The sequence below is a fragment of the Ambystoma mexicanum genome, chromosome 2p (assembly GCF_040938575.1).
Source record: "Ambystoma mexicanum isolate Mex_15411 chromosome 2p, UKY_AmexF1_1, whole genome shotgun sequence".
Classification (NCBI taxonomy): Eukaryota; Metazoa; Chordata; class Amphibia; order Caudata; family Ambystomatidae; genus Ambystoma; species Ambystoma mexicanum.
Window position 1 is genome coordinate 714,970,486 of NC_090923.1, and position 17,758 is coordinate 714,988,243.

Sequence of the window (17,758 nt, forward strand, 5' to 3'; positions counted from 1 at the left end):
TTCAAAGCTGCTGGACAGGATGGGGGTTGGTAGATAATGACTAAACAAGTTAGAGGCAGGGAGGTGGCATAGAGGCCCGCAGCTTCCAATCTACATCTCTTTAAACTGTAGAAAGGTACAGCCACAATAAAGGTCCCCCAGGTAGGAGTCTGACCTTTTACAGCCTCTAATGTGAGAGATTTAGATGTTCTTAAAATGCGTTCTGAAATACAGAGGGTTTCGTGGCTCACTGGAATAGTTATCTTGCCTCATAAAGGAGACAACATCTCTGTAGAATTTCTACATGTCCCTAGTGTATGGACTATCTCTGATCACCTTTTTAGTGGCTTCCAACCTGGATGTGCCTGCTGTTGTCTAGTGTGTCAGAATTAAGGGGTGTTACTTAATCCCATGGATGGCTTCAGTCTCCCAAATTAACTATTACTTGCTGGATGTAAAATAGTTGCATATGGTTTACCTGCAGTAGGTTATGATTATATGAGTAAAATAAAACACACACACACACACTCACTAAGTGGATCATGAGTAGTGTTTGTTGTCCAAAGTGATGACTTTAAAGACTTAAATCTAAGATTAAAACTTTTCGTAAGCTTTCCTGGAAACAATAAGGCTTAGGTGAGGAATCTAGCACATATACAGATACACATAATTAGCAAAGTGATCTTGTACAGTGCCCTTCTGCCACTTTTGGCATATGAAGGCATAATGTTGTTGTGGAGACTGGAGACAGAAAGTACGCAAATACACTCCTATTTTCAGAAGAAAATGTGAGTGTCAAAAAGATTTCATAATAAAGAGGGTACACATTATATTTGCCATGCCTTTTAAGGTATCCATTACCTGATGCGATCCACCATTATTACCTGCATACTACCCTCCACCATGATCCCCATCATTCCTACCAGTGTACCACCCCACAGCACGAGCTCAACCACTGATTTCCACATACTCATCAATCACTCTATTTGCATACCCTCGAAAAGCATTCAACTCACCAGTTCTATTGGACTTCCACCAACAGTCTCTAAATTCTTTCAGTACCCGAGTCATCATTCCAATCCATATGCAGTCTGCCATTTCTATCAAATACCCTCCTGCAGTACAGAGACCACAATTACTACTCACATTCCCTCCAGTAGAGTTGAATCTACCATACCTTTGACAGAAACACTTTTGAAGCAAGGGAACTCCTATTCCTATTCACAATCACTTAGAATGGAGTCAGCCATTGGTATTCATAAACCCCCAGCATTACAGATCCCCCTATTAGTAAACATGCATTCACCTCCATTATCCTGCATTCTGTTTCTACAGCACCTAAAAAAGCTTGGGTTTAAAATGATACACACAACCCCATCATTGTAGCATCCTATTTTTTAAGATAATCTATTTTGCTCACATGGCAGAAACTCCAGCCCCACTAAAGGTGCATACAATCCCTCCTAGATGGACCCCCAAAACTCCCTAATCAAATTACTCTCCTTCCCCAGCAGTAATTACATGAATCCTCCTATTAAAGACCAAAAAGTGCTTCCCCTTAGGGAAGGTCTACCCAACCATACCACATAAGTCCCACATACCCTCCTCCCACAGGAACCCCACAAAGCCCACATCACACAGCACCTTCCTTAGGCGTACAGCTTCTGAGTCCGGAAACAGTTTAGGAGACTATAAGGTGGAAACATTACACTACACTACTACAGAGACTGAAAGCTGAAGCACAGCTGACCAGATAACAATGACAGATAACACACCATCTACCACTCCCTGCCCCAAAGTAATGGGGCAGGTACCTACTTGTCACAGGGACAGATGCAAAGGCCACAGCACTTGGCCATGTCTGTCAAGTTTTTCTCAGCCTCCTTCATGTCCTGGTTAATCTGTTCCAGTCCCTCATCAATGCGGTCCAGCTGTTCTGGGGCAGAATGAGAGGAGGGGCAGGTGAGTCTCTGGAGGAATGATTAGGAGAGGGCAGGGTGAGAGGATAAAATGTAAAGGAGAGCCACAGCAAGGGTCTGGGGACTAGGATGAGGTGGTTCTCTGGGGAAGAGTGAAGGGAGGGTAGCTGACTATGGGATAGGGCAGGTTGGGGGAGTGGTGAGGGGGAAGTAGGTGACATAAAGTTGACGAGGTTGAGAGAGGAATTCAGGTATCACTTGGGAGGAGTGAAAAAAAAAACATTAAACAGTGCAGTGAAGTCAGAAGTCCCTCTGCCTTGTCTGGAGATTCTGCTTCCACAGACCCCCAGTTACAGCTTCCACATTAACATTTAAGGCCCTCATTATGAGTATTACGGTCACTGTAAACACATGCAGCTTTCGATAAACTATGGGTACCTTATGCGGTATTCTAAGATTATCAAGTGCAAAATATACCTCATGGTTACGAGTTTGCATTGCACATATACCAACCTCCACGCAAACGGTCGAGGTTAAAATATTTCCACCCCACCATGTTAAAAAATGTGTGGCCCTCATTACGAGGTTGGCGGCAACCCTGTAACACCTTTTCCGCCGCCTGACATCCCGGCAGCACCGGGATATCACAGGCGGTGGAACTGTTATTTCACATTCCCATGGAGTCCAATAGGACTCCATGGGAATGGGAAACCTGAAGCACAGGCACCGTTAGTAATGGTGCCGGAGCTTCATGGAAAAGCATGCCGCTAGAGGCCTGAACTCCCGACAGGTCAGCCCTGCCTGGAGTTCCGTGATCCTAGCGGCAAACATAGTTTGGCATTCTGGAAGGGATGCTGGTACATTGCTCCCAGCACTGTAATTTCCGGTCCGCCCAACTTGTAATGAGGCCAGTGTCAAGCAATGCACAATCCCCCACTTACAGGAAATAAAAGATGCTTAAGACCCTCAAAGAGAGAGATAATGTAAGCTTCTCATATGCCCACATCATCACCCCTTTGCTACCTAATGTACAGAAGGGCCATTAATCACCCAGCTGTGTGATTTTCTCCAAGAGGCAGAAGTGTTGTGAACTGTTGTTCTTCCATATGCATTCCCATACCTAAAAGAGGGATGGAAATTCATTTCTATTATTTTTTGAAAATGGCTTGTTTGCCAGAAACAATGCATGCCGATTTTCTGATATATTGCAAATTTGTTATGTGCTTACCACGCTGCGGGTGGTAAACTCCTAATCCCGGTGTAACCTCCAGCTTTTTGCATTCGATAAACTGAATTGCTGCACGTCTAAATCAATTAGGGAATACTGCAAAACTGATAATGAGGGCCTAAAACTCGTAGCACTTCTGAATACATTTGATTTTGAAGATGGATTTAATCCCATTGTAATTTGTGCTCACATTTGTAGTAGTTTATTAGTAGTGCGGCTAATGCCTGCTTCTTCATGCTTGTAGTTAATTTTAAACAGGTTGTGTCACTGACCTGCTTGGGCACAGTTCATGTAAATAAGATGATTTGCATGAAAGGGCATTGACACTTGGCATCCAAAGTGTGATTTGGGCACACATTGTAAAGGTTGCAACAACTTCTAACTCAGACGGGGCATCACAAAAGTGAGCAGCCAAGTAGAATCCTTTTACATTATTAACATCTAGCAGGTGCCAATGGATTGCCCTAATCAGGCTGTTCAAATGGTCAAGGGAATCATAGGCTCTAACATTCAAAGTAATCTTGGAAGTAATCACCACCCATTTATATACTCTGCCACTTTAATGGCTCTCAGAAAAACTGCAAAAATGAAGAAGAGTTGACATAAAGAAGTAAACATAAAATGTACTGAAAATCAGTGAACTAAAAACGAAGAAATAAAAAATAACCACTTTTAACATTTAATAAACAAAAGTGTAAATTAGATCAAAGCGAAAAGGAGACCTCTTTTGGCCTACAGAAGTACGGAATAGAGCAGGTGGAGGAGGGTGCTCGGAGGTACTGGGGGTTTCTCCCCATTTTAAAAGTACACCTTATAAGAAGGTAACAGGTAAGTGGGAAAGAGGTTTTGCAGAGCTGAGCTGGGGAGTTTGGGGTTTAAAATAAGAAACCAAAAAAGGATTTGGAAACAAAATATACATATTTGTACACATTTCCCTACTATAGAAAAAACAATAACAATTATTAATTCAATTATTTGAGCTTTCTCTGTGTAAAATATCTTTAATGTTACTGTTTACATTAATTTCGATGTAAAATTATTTATGTTTACATCTTAATGTTTACACCTTATTTTCAGTCCGCGTTCTTATTTCGTGGATAATATTATTTAGAAGTGCTTACCCAGGAGAGTGTGCTATTTTTAAACTTCCTGATAGCATTTTCCTATCTAATCTCCAGTATTTTCTCTTCACTTTGTCAGTTCTCTTACCTCCTTGTTCATCCAGCATGACCAGAGTCCGGATTCCTGCATCTTTACTCTGTTATCGGAGATGGGAGATAACAAAAGTCAGATAAGAGAAGCACATCACGCTCTTGGCCTGGAGAGTGCTAGATTCAAGGAAAGTGTGCAGTATGTGTGCCAGCGGGGCCGCAGCCAAACCTATATGCATTGGATCCAGGCAGCTTCAGCTGCCAAGTATGCCGTGTTAAGTATGTAGGAGTCTTGTAGTGGGAGTTTCCTGCTACCAGTGCCATGCTAGTAAAACAGACTCTGACAGTGGGAGTTTTTTTTTTAATAAGCCTGTGACATCCACAACATCTGACTGTGAGTGGGAGCTTACTCTCAGCAGGGGAATTTCAGTAAAGAAGGACTCTACCTCTGTATGCTGTTCCTCTCAGTAGCGCGCCATCAGTATTAAAGGACTCCATCTGTGCAAGCTCTGCCCAGTAGCGCCCTTTCAGGGCAAGGGGACCCCAACATTTTCTCCCCAGCAGTGCTATGTAGGGGATATGTTTACTGTATATAGACCTGCAGCTATGTGAGCTATCACCTGACAGTCCCCTCTCTTTGCTATCGAGCATAAGAAGTATGAGTCACTTCCTCGCAGTAAATGGGGCTAATCCCCGGTGTACTGCACCCTTTTGGTGAAGGCTTGGAGACCATATACAATATCCTATTGTCACTTCTATAAGAGTCTCTGTTTAACGGGGACACTACCATTCACAAATCTCTGAAGACATTCTAACAGTGCCTCTATCAAACCACTGGACCAACACAGAAGGTTTAATGGCATGACAAGCAATCGGGGCGCACATTAAGGCCACCTACCTCTTCCACCAGCTGCACCATCCGCCGCGTACTTTCGAGAGACTGCAGAGGCAAAAAGGGAAAGTATCCCATTAGGAGGTCTCTCAAAGGGAAGATTTCTTGCATCTTAAAATGTAGGCGCGTGCAGGGACGCAGCATCACGAGACAGCCCACCCCGGTCTTTGTTTGTTTTTACAACCACCAACATAACGTTTGGTAGTAATGCTCAGCCTGTACAGCAAAATCAAAAACGTCGCCAAAAATGCCAACGTACGTGACAACCAAAGTCCGCATTTGTTAACGTACTATTTTGGGGAACAATGCCAAAAATACACAGCACAAAAATACATCAAACAAAATGATTTACAACTACTAGTCATAGCATACAATGATATTGAGAATCTGACAACAATTAAAAGGGGCTCTAAAATGCCCCAGTAATTAAATAAAGTAAAAATACAGACTTGAAAATCACTAAGAAGAAAAAACAAAACATTCATCATGGATGGGCTTTTTTATTTAGCCTAATTCGTAAAGCCCTCTGTTACGTTAGGCTCTGCAGTGAGCTATAGGACAGAGAAAATCTACACTGCAAATATCGAGAGACAACAGATCTGGGTTCCTATTGGTTTACAGGTACAATATTCCTTTGGTCCAGACACCGGCGAAAGAGGGAGATAGACGAGACCTCCACAGTCTCAATCAGCTCCCGCCTGGCTGAGAGCGACTGGAACATTTTCTGTCTGAAAATTAGTATTTCCTTTCCAGGTGCCCTATCAGTAGTTTGGGGGCAACCTCCTAGCCACCGGACCGGATACATTTTTAGTTCGGGCTGTTAGTGTCACTTGTAACACCTATAATCAGAAACTATTGCACTAGAGTACTGATAGGGAGGAATGGCATATGAGGAGGGGCACACAGCCTAAAGGTGGTGTTTGGTTATTTGCCCACCCATTGACTCTCCATGCCCATGTTAATCCCTATGGACATTCCCACCCAAATCCTTCCCATCCCTGCCCAAAACACTGCCTCGTGGGGACTCTTTGAGCTCGCTTTAATTATGTCTTACCATCAAACTTTGCACTGGAAGTGACTGCAAGGGATTCTTGAAGCAGTCTTCTAAGAGTTCATGACTCACTTGGAGTTGTAAACCCACTACTGGTGTATTAAAAACATGTCTTAACCAGGTCTGCCTTCAGCCACTCCATTTATAAGCACTCTGCTTGTCCTTAACTGAAGTCCTGTTAAAAACAAAAATTGGCACAGCCAATAGTTTTGGCTTGTGTGCATATATTAGGCATTTGCTGAGTGTTGTTATTAGATGCCCAGATACTAGAACCATTTTGCACCTGCAACCAACAACGGGCAGTTAATGCAACTATGGCTGTGCACGTCAAGTACATTTCCCACACCTACTCAAAAGCCAAACTGTTGGCATTGCCAACCCTTGTCTAAGTATGCATCAGTCTATCCTTGGCATTATGCCACCAAAGATCCCTTAGAATATAGCATGTGATAAAGTAGTGCTGGCACATCCATAGCTCCAACTTCCAGGCCCTCTTTAAATCCCTCACTGACCACTTGCTGAGAAGGGAGAATCAGCAGATTTCCTGGATAGCCCATGTTACAAATGTAAAAATGGCTGTCATCCCCATGCTTTTCGAAGACACTGTAGCTCTCCCGGTCTTGATACCCCGTTCTTGTCTCCAAGTCTGCTCATGCCCATGATAATCCTTACGGACACGCTTGACCTCTCCGTGGCCTTTGATACTGTTGACCAGCAGAAGCTACTTCACTGTCTCTAAGGGTTTGGAATCTCAGGTATTCCCCTGAAGTGGTTTTCATCCTTTCCGTCCAACCGGCTTCAAACAGGATCTACCCTCTCTCCCCTCCTATTCAATCTATATATGCGGGCCCTGGCCAATCTGATCACCAGTCATGGGTACACTTTTTTTCCTATGCTGATGATACACAGGTTCATTTCTGCTCAATGTCCCCTCATCCGACCCACCACCACCAGAAATGGTGAGATTGTCTATCTGCGGTTGGGGACTGAATGGCCAATAATTGGCTTAAACTGAATGGAGACTAAAACTGAGGTCTTACTGGTCAGGTCCAAAAATGCAGGACAGCCCTGGACCTGTGAGTACTGGCCCACCTCACTTGGCCCGTGCCCTGAACCCTTCCCAGAAGTCAACAGTTTAGGGATCAAAGCTATGTCCTCAGGTTCCAGAGAAGCCCAAATCTCCTTTTACTAAGCTCAAAATATTGAAAAAGGTCTTTCCGCTTCTTCCGCATGAGTCCAGGACTAAGACTGTGAGTGCATCCATTATGGGCTTGCTAGACTACTGAAATGGTATTTATCTAGGCCAACCTGAGGCTTTACTATAATGACTGCAGATCCTCCAAAATGCAGCAGCTCATCTCGCCCACTTGCTCACTTTTCTGATCTTCTATGCCACCTTCATTGGCTCCCTGTCAGGAGCCGAGTCAAATAAAAAATTCTTTGCCTTGTTCATCGTGCCACTCACAACGCTGGGGCTGAGTTTCTTCAGTCTCGACTTGTACCCTACAAACCTAGTATGCTCCTCCGCTCAGCTAATCAGTCGCTGCTGAACAACCCCAGGTTCCAGCGGGCAAGAGCAGGAGGAAGATACTTTATGGTACTTGCCCTCACGCTCTGGAATGCCCTGCCACCTGATCTCTGCAACACTCCTGACTACCTTCTCTTTTGAAAACATCTGAAAAGTCATCTGCTCCAACCCCCTGGGTCTGTAGCTACCTCACTCTCCTCAGGGCCTTGATGCCTTTTGGTCTTTTTTTGCGCTCTACAAATCTCCCACCCCCCAAAAAGAAAAAGTTGCACCAGAAAATTAGGCGGTTTGCATGGTCCAAGCTTAGGTCTTGTGTTAGCAAACAAGTTTTACATTCGAATTAACGTAACAGTGGTTTGGGTCTGACCCTCCTTAAAAACTATGTTGGGATGGCCAATAACTCACATATCCTGACCTGGCATGCTGATACCGATAGGGCACCTCTGTGTAGATGTTCAGCAATCAGTCACTAAGTATTTCTTATTGAATCTTTCGCATCTCGGTGGTGCACACAGAAATGTCAAGGACAGGTTACTGAACTCCACCGTGGTTTCTTTGGCCTATTGGGACAAAGCACTCAAACTATGGAAAGCCCCACATGACGTGAGTCCATGTCTGTGCTTGCTGGAAGCCCGTGCTTCCCTCCTGTGCTTGCAATGGGGGCCTTTGGGGCGTGGTCGAGGAACCGTTTGTAACATTTGAGTCAGCTGTACCGCAGCAAAGCTCTGCTAACTTTTGAGGATTATAAAGAAATATGCGGCGCTGGCCATCAGGGGGCGCACGGATGAACATTCTCTCTATGTGAGCTCCATTCAGAGGTCCTGAATAGCGGTCTGAGCCCCCGTTGAGAGACCCCCGCCACCCGACAAAAAGAACAGAACGTGGTGTGTGAAGGTGGCCCCCACCAGTGGGCGAAATTCTAAGGAAAATCGGACAAGGCGTCATCGATAAACACCATGCCTTCTGTATCGGGGCCTGCTACGAAGTAAAATCAGAGCCCGGTTCGTCCTAGCGGTGAGAGCTCCAACCCCCACGACAACGAGAAGTTCCTCACGGCGGTGGCGATACCTTGCAGACGGGCAGCCAAATATATGCAGTGTTGATCGCAAGATAGCCCCTGTCCCCCCGCTTCCCTGAATCAGAGGGGTGAAGAAAGAAGCAAAGGAATCTCCGAGCCCCGACGCATTTGCCTAGAGGGAAAGTACCCCTCGGTGCCAGTTCCCCCCACGCCATAGAGGAGATCCCCACTCCCTGCTACTCACTGAGCGGAACTGCCTCTGAGTGTGCTCCGCCTCCCCAAGGAGCCGCCCTCCAGCTAGTTGGAACCTTAGGCGAATGGCAGACAGCGGATTAAAATACGCACAGAACCGAGGGACCCTGGCAGGTACCCAAGTCCGGAACTAGACAGCTTCAACAATTCATACGTATAGGCCTCGCCAACGGTGTCCGCGCAACTCTGAGGCACGATCTGGACCACGAAGGCCCCATTTCGGCGTGAGAAAACCCCACAGACTTCCACGGGGCGCACAGAGGGAGAGGCCCGACCCTACGAAACACGCGAGAGAGAAAGAGACACCAGTGCAGGAAAGTGCACCGCCGGAGTCCCCTAGGAGACGCAGTACATGCCTGGGCGCTCCAAGTATAACCACAAGTTTAAGTCTCGAAGTGGGCGCACCCGGACTCTGAAGCATACTGTAGGAGTAACATTCAAATAATGTGTGGCACCTCCAAACTTGCCTGAGTGCCTTTGAAGACCCAGAGAAGACTGTCTGAAGCGAGAGGGAGCTGCAGGGCAGTGCTCCCGTTGCATGTGGGTGAAGGGAGGTAACAAGCAGTGTCTTGCATGGTATTAGAGTGAAACGCCTCACCAAAAAACTACAATACTGGATTTGCCTTGCAATAAACTCGAGGCACTGCATCCCTATTTTGCAGACTCTGCACACATGAAGTCCCACAGCCCCCTTACAAAGAATATGTCCCACAGACAAATCCTACTAAGGCATAAGAATAACTGAACTGGGAAACAGTGACTATATTTTCCACTTAATTTAAAGAGTTTGCGGGGGACGAGAGGATTGCGCAGATCAAGGGCGCTATCTTCTGCCTCCCTCTCATGACTGCACTTCCTGAGCACTTGAATGCTTGACAGTCGAAGAGTATCCTGGAGGAAGGGATTGTCCGCTTGCTGGGTCACCTTGGAGCACAGCGGGCCTGTTATTGATGCTCTGAGCAACTGGGCGACCGAAGGGGGTGGTATCCTCTTTAGGACTGGCTCACCGAGGTCAATGTTCCAGGTCCCAGATCCACATTACATATCCTACATGACCTCTATATCCTCAGACTAGAACAAAGGAGCGAGGCGATTTGAACCTTGGAAACAGTGTGACAAGTATATTTTATGGGTACAGGTGGGCTCCTGGAATCATTCTGAAACCATCAGATTCGCAATACCCTGATTCAAGTGAAGCGCGGGATTAGCGCTGTGGTGGCCCCTCTGGTTACTCCTATTGGCAATACCTAAAGTTTCTATAAGTCGCCGCAGTTTCCATTCAGGACCATATGAGCGTAGAGCAAAAGCTAGCCAACTTCGCCTAATCCCCAACACCTCCCGGTACTTTCCACCCCTACATGGTAACAATGGAAACAACAGGAAATGAATCAGCCGCCACGAAAGGAGATAATGCGGCTCTCTTAAATGAAATCAAGAATATGGGGGCCAGCATAGGCGGAAAGATAGACAAATTACACAGCGCATAGATAACATTGAAGAGAGGCTTGACGGAGTGGAGAACAACCAAGTATCGATACAACACCATCGAGGCACAGTTTGAGCACAGGATAGCTGATTTGGAACAGAGGGAGGAGGACTTCAAGCTTAAAATGGACGATTTGGAAAACCGGGAAAGGTGGAATAACCTGCCCTTGTTTGGTATTCCTAAACAAGAAGGAGAAACGGAGGGTGACCTCAGAAAAACCCTCCACAATATCATTAAGCTCCTGGTTGCTGACGATGCGATTGACGAACCAAAAACCAAACGGATCCATAGAACGGGAGGACCGCCTGGAGGTCCGAGATCGGTCCTTGCTAATTTTCACAACTAAAAGGACAAGGCCAGGGTGCTGGAGAAGGCAATCAGTGGTGGAGCGATTACTCTTGGAGGCGCACAGATAACGATTTACCAGGCCTTATCTTCTCTGACGTTGTCTCTGAAGTGGATGTGTGGCTCCCTCACGAAATGGCTGAAAGAACGTGACATTTGATACAGGTGGGGGTTATCCTTTCTCCCTCTCCTTTGAACACAGATGATCAAAGATACAGCTGAGATCTGAAAAAGAAATCAAAGCATGCACTTCCGAGCTCACTGAACCGCAAGGGGAGAAGGGAGACCGAGACGAATTGAGACAAGACGGAAGGGAATGGCGCCTCCAAGGCCCCAGGAGAAAGCGGGTGAAAGGCTCGAGAAAGTTCCGAAGAGGCAATGTCTCTACTGGAGGGTAGGGGGGGCAACTACCCCTGGTCAGACTCAGTTGATTCATGGTTATCCTATTGCATAAAGTGAGGTTTGATCAACTGATTATTCCAGTTGTTTTGGTTTTGTGATGAGATTGATGGGTGGGCAGGGGGGAGACAATGGGGGCTCATTTGACATTGTGGGTTTTTCTACGTGTGGGACCATGAAGTAACGGTTTCCACTGGTGGTCCGATGAAGGGCCGGTATCTTCAACAGGGCTTGATCAGACGCCGTCGATTGGGAAAAGGGAAAGTGGGTGGGGGAAGGGTGGTAGGAGGAGGGGTTTTGGAAAGGGTGAAAGGATGAGAGCAAAATTCTCAATGGTTCAAAATGTGAGACATGGTGTGATGCACAATGAGCTGATGACATGCTGGTCGCGGCTGGAAGGCCTTTTGAGTCCAATGCTAGATAATGGTGATGATTACTGATTCAAGGGGGAGGGACTCCCTTAAGGTGGGAACACTTAATGTTAAGGGTCTCAATTCACCAACTAAGAGATTCTTGGTATCCAGAGAATTTCGTAGGGCAAAGATTGACATTCTCCTCTTGTAGGAGACTATATATGTGAAAGGGGAAGAACGACAAATACTTGGGAAGCATACAGGAATAGAGTTCTGGGGTTCTGGGCCGCTGAGGAGAGGGGGGGTTGGGATACTCATTAGGAAAGGAATAGAGTTTACGGTTGCCAAGACATGGTCAGATGTAGAAGGCCGGGCTCTGTTGGTGACGGGATCTATTGGGAAAGTAAATGTAACAATCACTACAATATACTCCCCCAACTCGGGTCAGGTCTGATTTCTTGCCAAAACGATCCCTAAAATCATGCTTGCGGCTACGGGTCATATTATTTTGGGAGGCGACTTCAATCTGTGGACTGACCCTACCATGGACCGGAAGCCTGACAAGCCTGATATGGGCGATCGAGCCGAGGGTGAGCGCAATGAGTTTGTAGAAATGATGGATCTGTATGGCTTGAGGGATGTGTGGAGAGGGATGCATCCGGATAAGCATGGTTACACTTTCTATTTCACCCTGCACAAAACCTTTACTCGAATTGACTACATATATCTTTCTAAAGAACTTTATGATGTTACAACGAGATCTGAGATTGTCCCGGTCACATGGTCTGATCACAATATGGTTGTTGCTGACACCCAGTGGGAAAAATTACCTGTCACAGGAGGCAGGTGGAGATGTAACGAGATGCTCTGGAAGGACCCTGTCTTTAAGGCAGTGATGGAGACTGAGATTAGCGAATACTTTAAGGTGAACAATACTGGGGAGATTCCCAAGCAAGTAGTGTGGGAAGCTAATCAAAAATATACTTAGAAAGGAGATTTTCCATCTCGATGAGGAGGCTAGGAGGGATGCTAGAGTAAACCTTGATAAAAAACAATGAAGCAAAAAAGAAACAAGAGGAACTCAGCCTTTTGGAACATGACCAAACGGTGCATAAACTGCGACTACTGAAGCAGAAATTTTATGAAAAAGGAGACAAAGCCGATGCATTGTTGGCTGCCCGACTTAGGGAACAAAGGGCAGAAGGAAGAGTGCTGTAAATAGTGGAGGAAGGGTGCTCCCCAGTCACAACTCCCCCCACCATTACAGAGGCTTTCGCACCTTCTATGAGACCCTGTACAGCTCAGAGGTCGACCCAGACTTACCGGGCACTGAAAGTTATCAGTCGTCTGTTAATATACCAGTGATATCAGGCTCAGGCTCGCATTTCTTGGAGTCCCCCATAAAGGAACAGGAAATCCAGAATGCAGTTAAAAGGTTGGCTTTGGGCAAATCCCCGGGAGAGGATGGCTATACTGCCGGATTTTATAAATCCTTCAGCACCCACCTCCTACCCTTTATGGTCAAACTCTTTAATGAAATCCTAGACTCAGGGAAGCCCCTAGATTCCTTTGTTCGAGCCCTTGCTCCAGTGATTTCCAAGGAGGGAAGAGATACCAAACAGTGCGCCTCATATGGTGCCATATCTCTGCTTAATATAGATGCCAAAATGGACACCCGGGTCCTGGCCTCCAGATTAGAGACACTAATGCTGACCAGGTGGGATTTATACTGGGAAGACAAGGGCCCGACACAATGTGAAAGACTTTACATCTTATCAATGCATCCCGGACCATGACCAACGACACGTCCTGCTTTCAATCGACGCAGAAAATGCTTTCAACAGGGTTGAATGGGGCTTTTTAATGGCGGTTCTACAAAAAAGGGGGAATAGGCACAAAGTTTCAGAGGGGAATACAGGCGGTGTATACATCTCCCAAAGCATCTGTATTTGTAAATGGTGAATACTCCAGGTGGTTCGAACTGGGACGGGGTACTAGACAGGGATGCCCCCTCTCTGCCATTCTATTTGCTCTCTCATTGGAACCATTGGCCCAAAAATTGAGAGAAGACCCTCAGGTCTCTACCTGTTATGGTTGGGTGGGATTGACTATAAAGTGGCACTGTATGCCGATGACGTACTCCTTGATGTGGCCAACCCGATAACATCAATTCCCAGGGCCCTTTACCTCATCGAGGAATATGGCTAACTCTCTGGCTTTAAGGTTAATAAGGCCAAGTCCATTTTGTTCCCTCTGCAAGATACCGTACAGATCAATGAAGTCAAATTTGCCGCACTGGGTCTTACGATTGAACATTGTAAATTGAAATATCTGGGCATACAAATCACAACAGATCTAAATGATCTGTATGAAGCCAACTTCCCCCCTCTTCTCCAGAGGTTCCATGCAGATCTTACCAAGTGGGATAAATTGACGATAGCCTGGTTAGGACGACTCAATGCAATCAAAATGGTTTGTCTTCCCTGATTTCTGTATCCCTTTCAAATGCTTCCTATCAAGATGCCAGACAGCTTCTTCATTGAAGTCATGAGGGCTATTGTTTGATACCTTTGGCAGGAGAAAAAGGCTAGGGTTGCAGACAATACCCTGACATTACCTAAGGATAAGGGAGAAGTGGGTTTCCCGGACCTTAGGAAATACGCAACCTAGTTACGCGACCCCCAGCACATAAATGGCTTTCTACTGATAACAAAATCCATCTGAAAATGATCTCCCTGACCCATAAAGCCCTTAACAATGCTGCTCCTAGTTACCTGACGGATAAACTCAAGAGAAAAATATCTACCAGACCGATAAGAACTGCCAATTCTAATTGCCTGGTAGTACCAAGATTCAAACTTGCCAAAATTGGCGGCATCAGCTTCCCTGTGATAGCCGCTAAACTATGGAATGCTTCGCCACATAACCTGAGAGCAGACCAACCCTTCTCACACTTCAGAATGAATTTCATCAAACACATCAATTCTAATAACTTGTAGATACCCATGTATCTTTAGCCTAACTGGTAACTGGTTTGTATATATATATATTATTAGAAGACCATCAACAAATGTATATAATTCTAACATTGTTTGTAAACTTTACTGTACCTTGTATATTATTCTTCTGTAATTATCTGCATACACCTGCAAGTATGTAAACTATACATTTTTGTAACATTGTCAATGCTAGATTCTTGTAACATTGTAAGCTTTGCATATTCTTTCTGCTGAGCCCGGTTACCTCTGGGTCTGGCGCGCATTATAAATTAATAAACAAACAAACAAACTATGAAGCTGCCCTGCTACGCGTTTTGATTCCCCACTTACGTAATCGCAAGGAACCCCAATGGATCGCCATGGACAACCATTATTTATCCCCGGCAACACTTTCAGAGTGGTTGTGGGTCCCAAGGAAAAATCTTCTAAATAGACTGAAAAATCATCTGATATTGGGAACCATTTGGGAGATTTGGAAGGAGGGTACAGGGATGCGGAGAGCCTCCTCATGGCCGTCTCCATTGAGCCACCTATGGTCCCCGGGAATTAGAGAATACATCCCCAATGTAGAGAGATTTCAATCATGGTATGAGGCAGGACTGGAGAGGGTGGGTCAACTATTGAAAAATGACTCCTTCATCACACTCCCAGAGCTGGTGGAGGCTCTGGGAATAGGCAATTTATCTACCTTTCAATTTCTGCAGATTAAGGGGATTTTGACGAGAGCAGAAAGGAAGGATAAGCTGAGGAGAGACCTTAGCCCCTTCAAAATGCTATTGAACTCTCGAACAGAAATGAAAGGTCTGATATCCGCCATGTACAAGGAATTGGTAGGAGCTGGGAAAGGGACCATTGAGCAGGGTCCGACTTGGACAAGAAATAGGCCCGGTTCCCCAAAAAAAGTGGCCCACCCCTCACCTCAAAAAAAGTGGCCCACCCCTCACCTCACGACCCTTGACCTCTGATGACATCACCGGAAGTGATCCAGACTGGAAGAGATCTTGACATCCATTACTGACTGACAACGGCACCAACCTCTTCAGCAACAGTGTTGCATATAATTTCACCAACACATCCAAGAGTGCGATAGGGCGGTAGTTACTTGGATCTTTCCAATTGCCACTTAGATATCAGTATCACGATTGTGGATCTCCACGAAGGAGGCATGGAATGGGCTGCCAGGACATTTTCCAAAACCATACCCAGGACCATGACCCATTGGTCAGGATTTTGTTTAAGCATCACGTTAGATACACCATCAGGACCTGGCACTGTGCTCTAGCGCCTTGAAGCATCTTAGTGCTAGATGAAATTACCAATAAAATGTCTCGGACCAAATAACTGGACAGACTCAAAGAAGATGGTAAAATACTGCTTTTATCTCAATAAAGGAAATCAGGGTTGATCGTCATTCATCAAATTGATTCATGCAGTATCACAATGTCTTTTTGACATTGGGGTGGGATTGGATTAGGGGAACATGTCTATATACATAATGCATGAGTATTAGTCTGTCATGGGTGGTCCCCTGTCTGTAGGACACACCCTGAGCTACTTCTAAATATGTATAATACTGATTACAGCAAAGAATATGGCAGTAGAATAATACTTGCAACATTGTATGTAAAAGTGCATGGAAGGCTTTTCTGATTGGTTGGCAACCCAAATCCAATCCTCGGGAGGATAGCCAGGAGAAACGCGCTCGCCTTGGAAGCAAGACGACGGAGAGCAACACGGGTTTGATCCCGGGTCCGCTCTGTATTAAGAGTGTTATAATTAACCAATTATAATAATAATAATATCCTTGGACATTCGGCTCGGTAGCAGCACGTGTATAGAAACAAAACCCAGGTGCTTATACATATGTCAGCTCTTACCTTGTTTTCCCAATTAGTCTACCCCCTCTCATCGATATGCCTCATACCAGTGTCCTCTGTTTGAAGATTGACCTTGCCAGTCTGCACTGTCTGCACTGTTGGGCTTCCTTCGCACTTTGCCTTCATCTCTCGAAATAGCATCCTTGGTCTCAGGCCAATGTACTCCTTTATTTTGCAACAGAAAAACAGCCTCTTCATCATCATTTCACTTCAGGATCCTGGGCTTGTATTTTGAGGTAGCTGGGTTGATTGACATAAGCCATCGTCCAACATGTTGTAATGGTCGTCCTAAACGTTGAATATATACCTCTTATAAGCAAGCTTCTATGTGTTCTTTCTACCGTGCGTTATGGCGTATTCACAGATATTGACGAGTGAGTCACTTCATTCTTCTTTGACTTCATGATTACTGTATCGTTGGGTACATTTTTCTCTTAATTCTCTAGTTTCATCCTCATCCTTAAGTATTTTCATATCGTTTCAGTATAGGTTCTTATATCTTCTTTATGACATTCTTTTGCTGTTGTCAAAATTTGTTTTAACATACATCCATTCTGCTCATGGCTGCATTTCGACTGCTCGGTAAAGGACATCCTTCGTGGTAGCTTTCCTCCACTATGTCAGCTTGTGGGTACAGTCTAAATGGTTGCCTGAGTGCATATCGTCTCTCATATACGCAACGTGGTACAGGAATGTTGCAAGGATGCATGCACATGGTCCCAATTGTGGCTCTTTGTTTGTCATTCCAATAGGTTGGTTCTAAGGGGGTGTAGAGCAGGGAGAAGGTGTCCATCTGCTCCTGTACAGCGCTCTGGTATCCTTATATTGTTTTATCAAGTTTCCAGTTCCTCATGGTTATAGAACAATCTCCAGGTATTTGATTTAACAGCGATTCTCTCTTTTAATATCGGCTTGGAGAAGAGGGCTTTAAAGAACCATACACAAGCTGCCTCTGGGACTCCATTTATTTGGGTCGGTTTTCCACAGTCTCCTGTTGATTTAATAATGGCCCAGGTTTCTGATGTTTTCTTCCTGACTAAAACTCTCATCATTTTTCTGGCATCTTTCTGTGCCATTTCCTTCTTATGGCCTGTAAGCCAATTTCTGTAGTTATTTGTAAGTCTCTTGATATCCGCGAGTGATGACAGAGTTAAGGATCATTTTAAAACGACCAATGTCCAACCTTAAATCCCGCTTTTTACTTGCAACCTGTTTATCAAAGTCATGTTGATGCCTCCTCCAAGGGTCTGTTTTCTGAAAATTAAATACCAAGTAGGTGGA

General features: G+C 45.2%; 1 protein-coding gene across 5 annotated transcripts in view; it reads right to left on the reverse strand.

The window, feature by feature from the left end:
• The window catches only part of LOC138566707 (synaptosomal-associated protein 25-like), a 940,697-nt gene that overhangs the window by 363,706 nt on the left and 559,233 nt on the right, over window positions 1-17,758 (reverse strand). For 4 of the 5 annotated variants that reach the window (XM_069644302.1, XM_069644300.1, XM_069644298.1 and 1 more), the window contains 3 exons: window positions 5,176-5,217; window positions 4,336-4,384; window positions 1,798-1,915 (listed from right to left, as the gene is read on the reverse strand). In XM_069644302.1, coding sequence (XP_069500403.1) covers window positions 1,798-1,915; window positions 4,336-4,384; window positions 5,176-5,217 — 209 coding nt within the window. Of the gene's footprint in view, window positions 1-1,796; window positions 1,916-4,335; window positions 4,385-5,175; window positions 5,218-17,758 lie in introns of all 5 variants that reach the window. The other variant, XM_069644301.1, reaches the window with a different exon arrangement.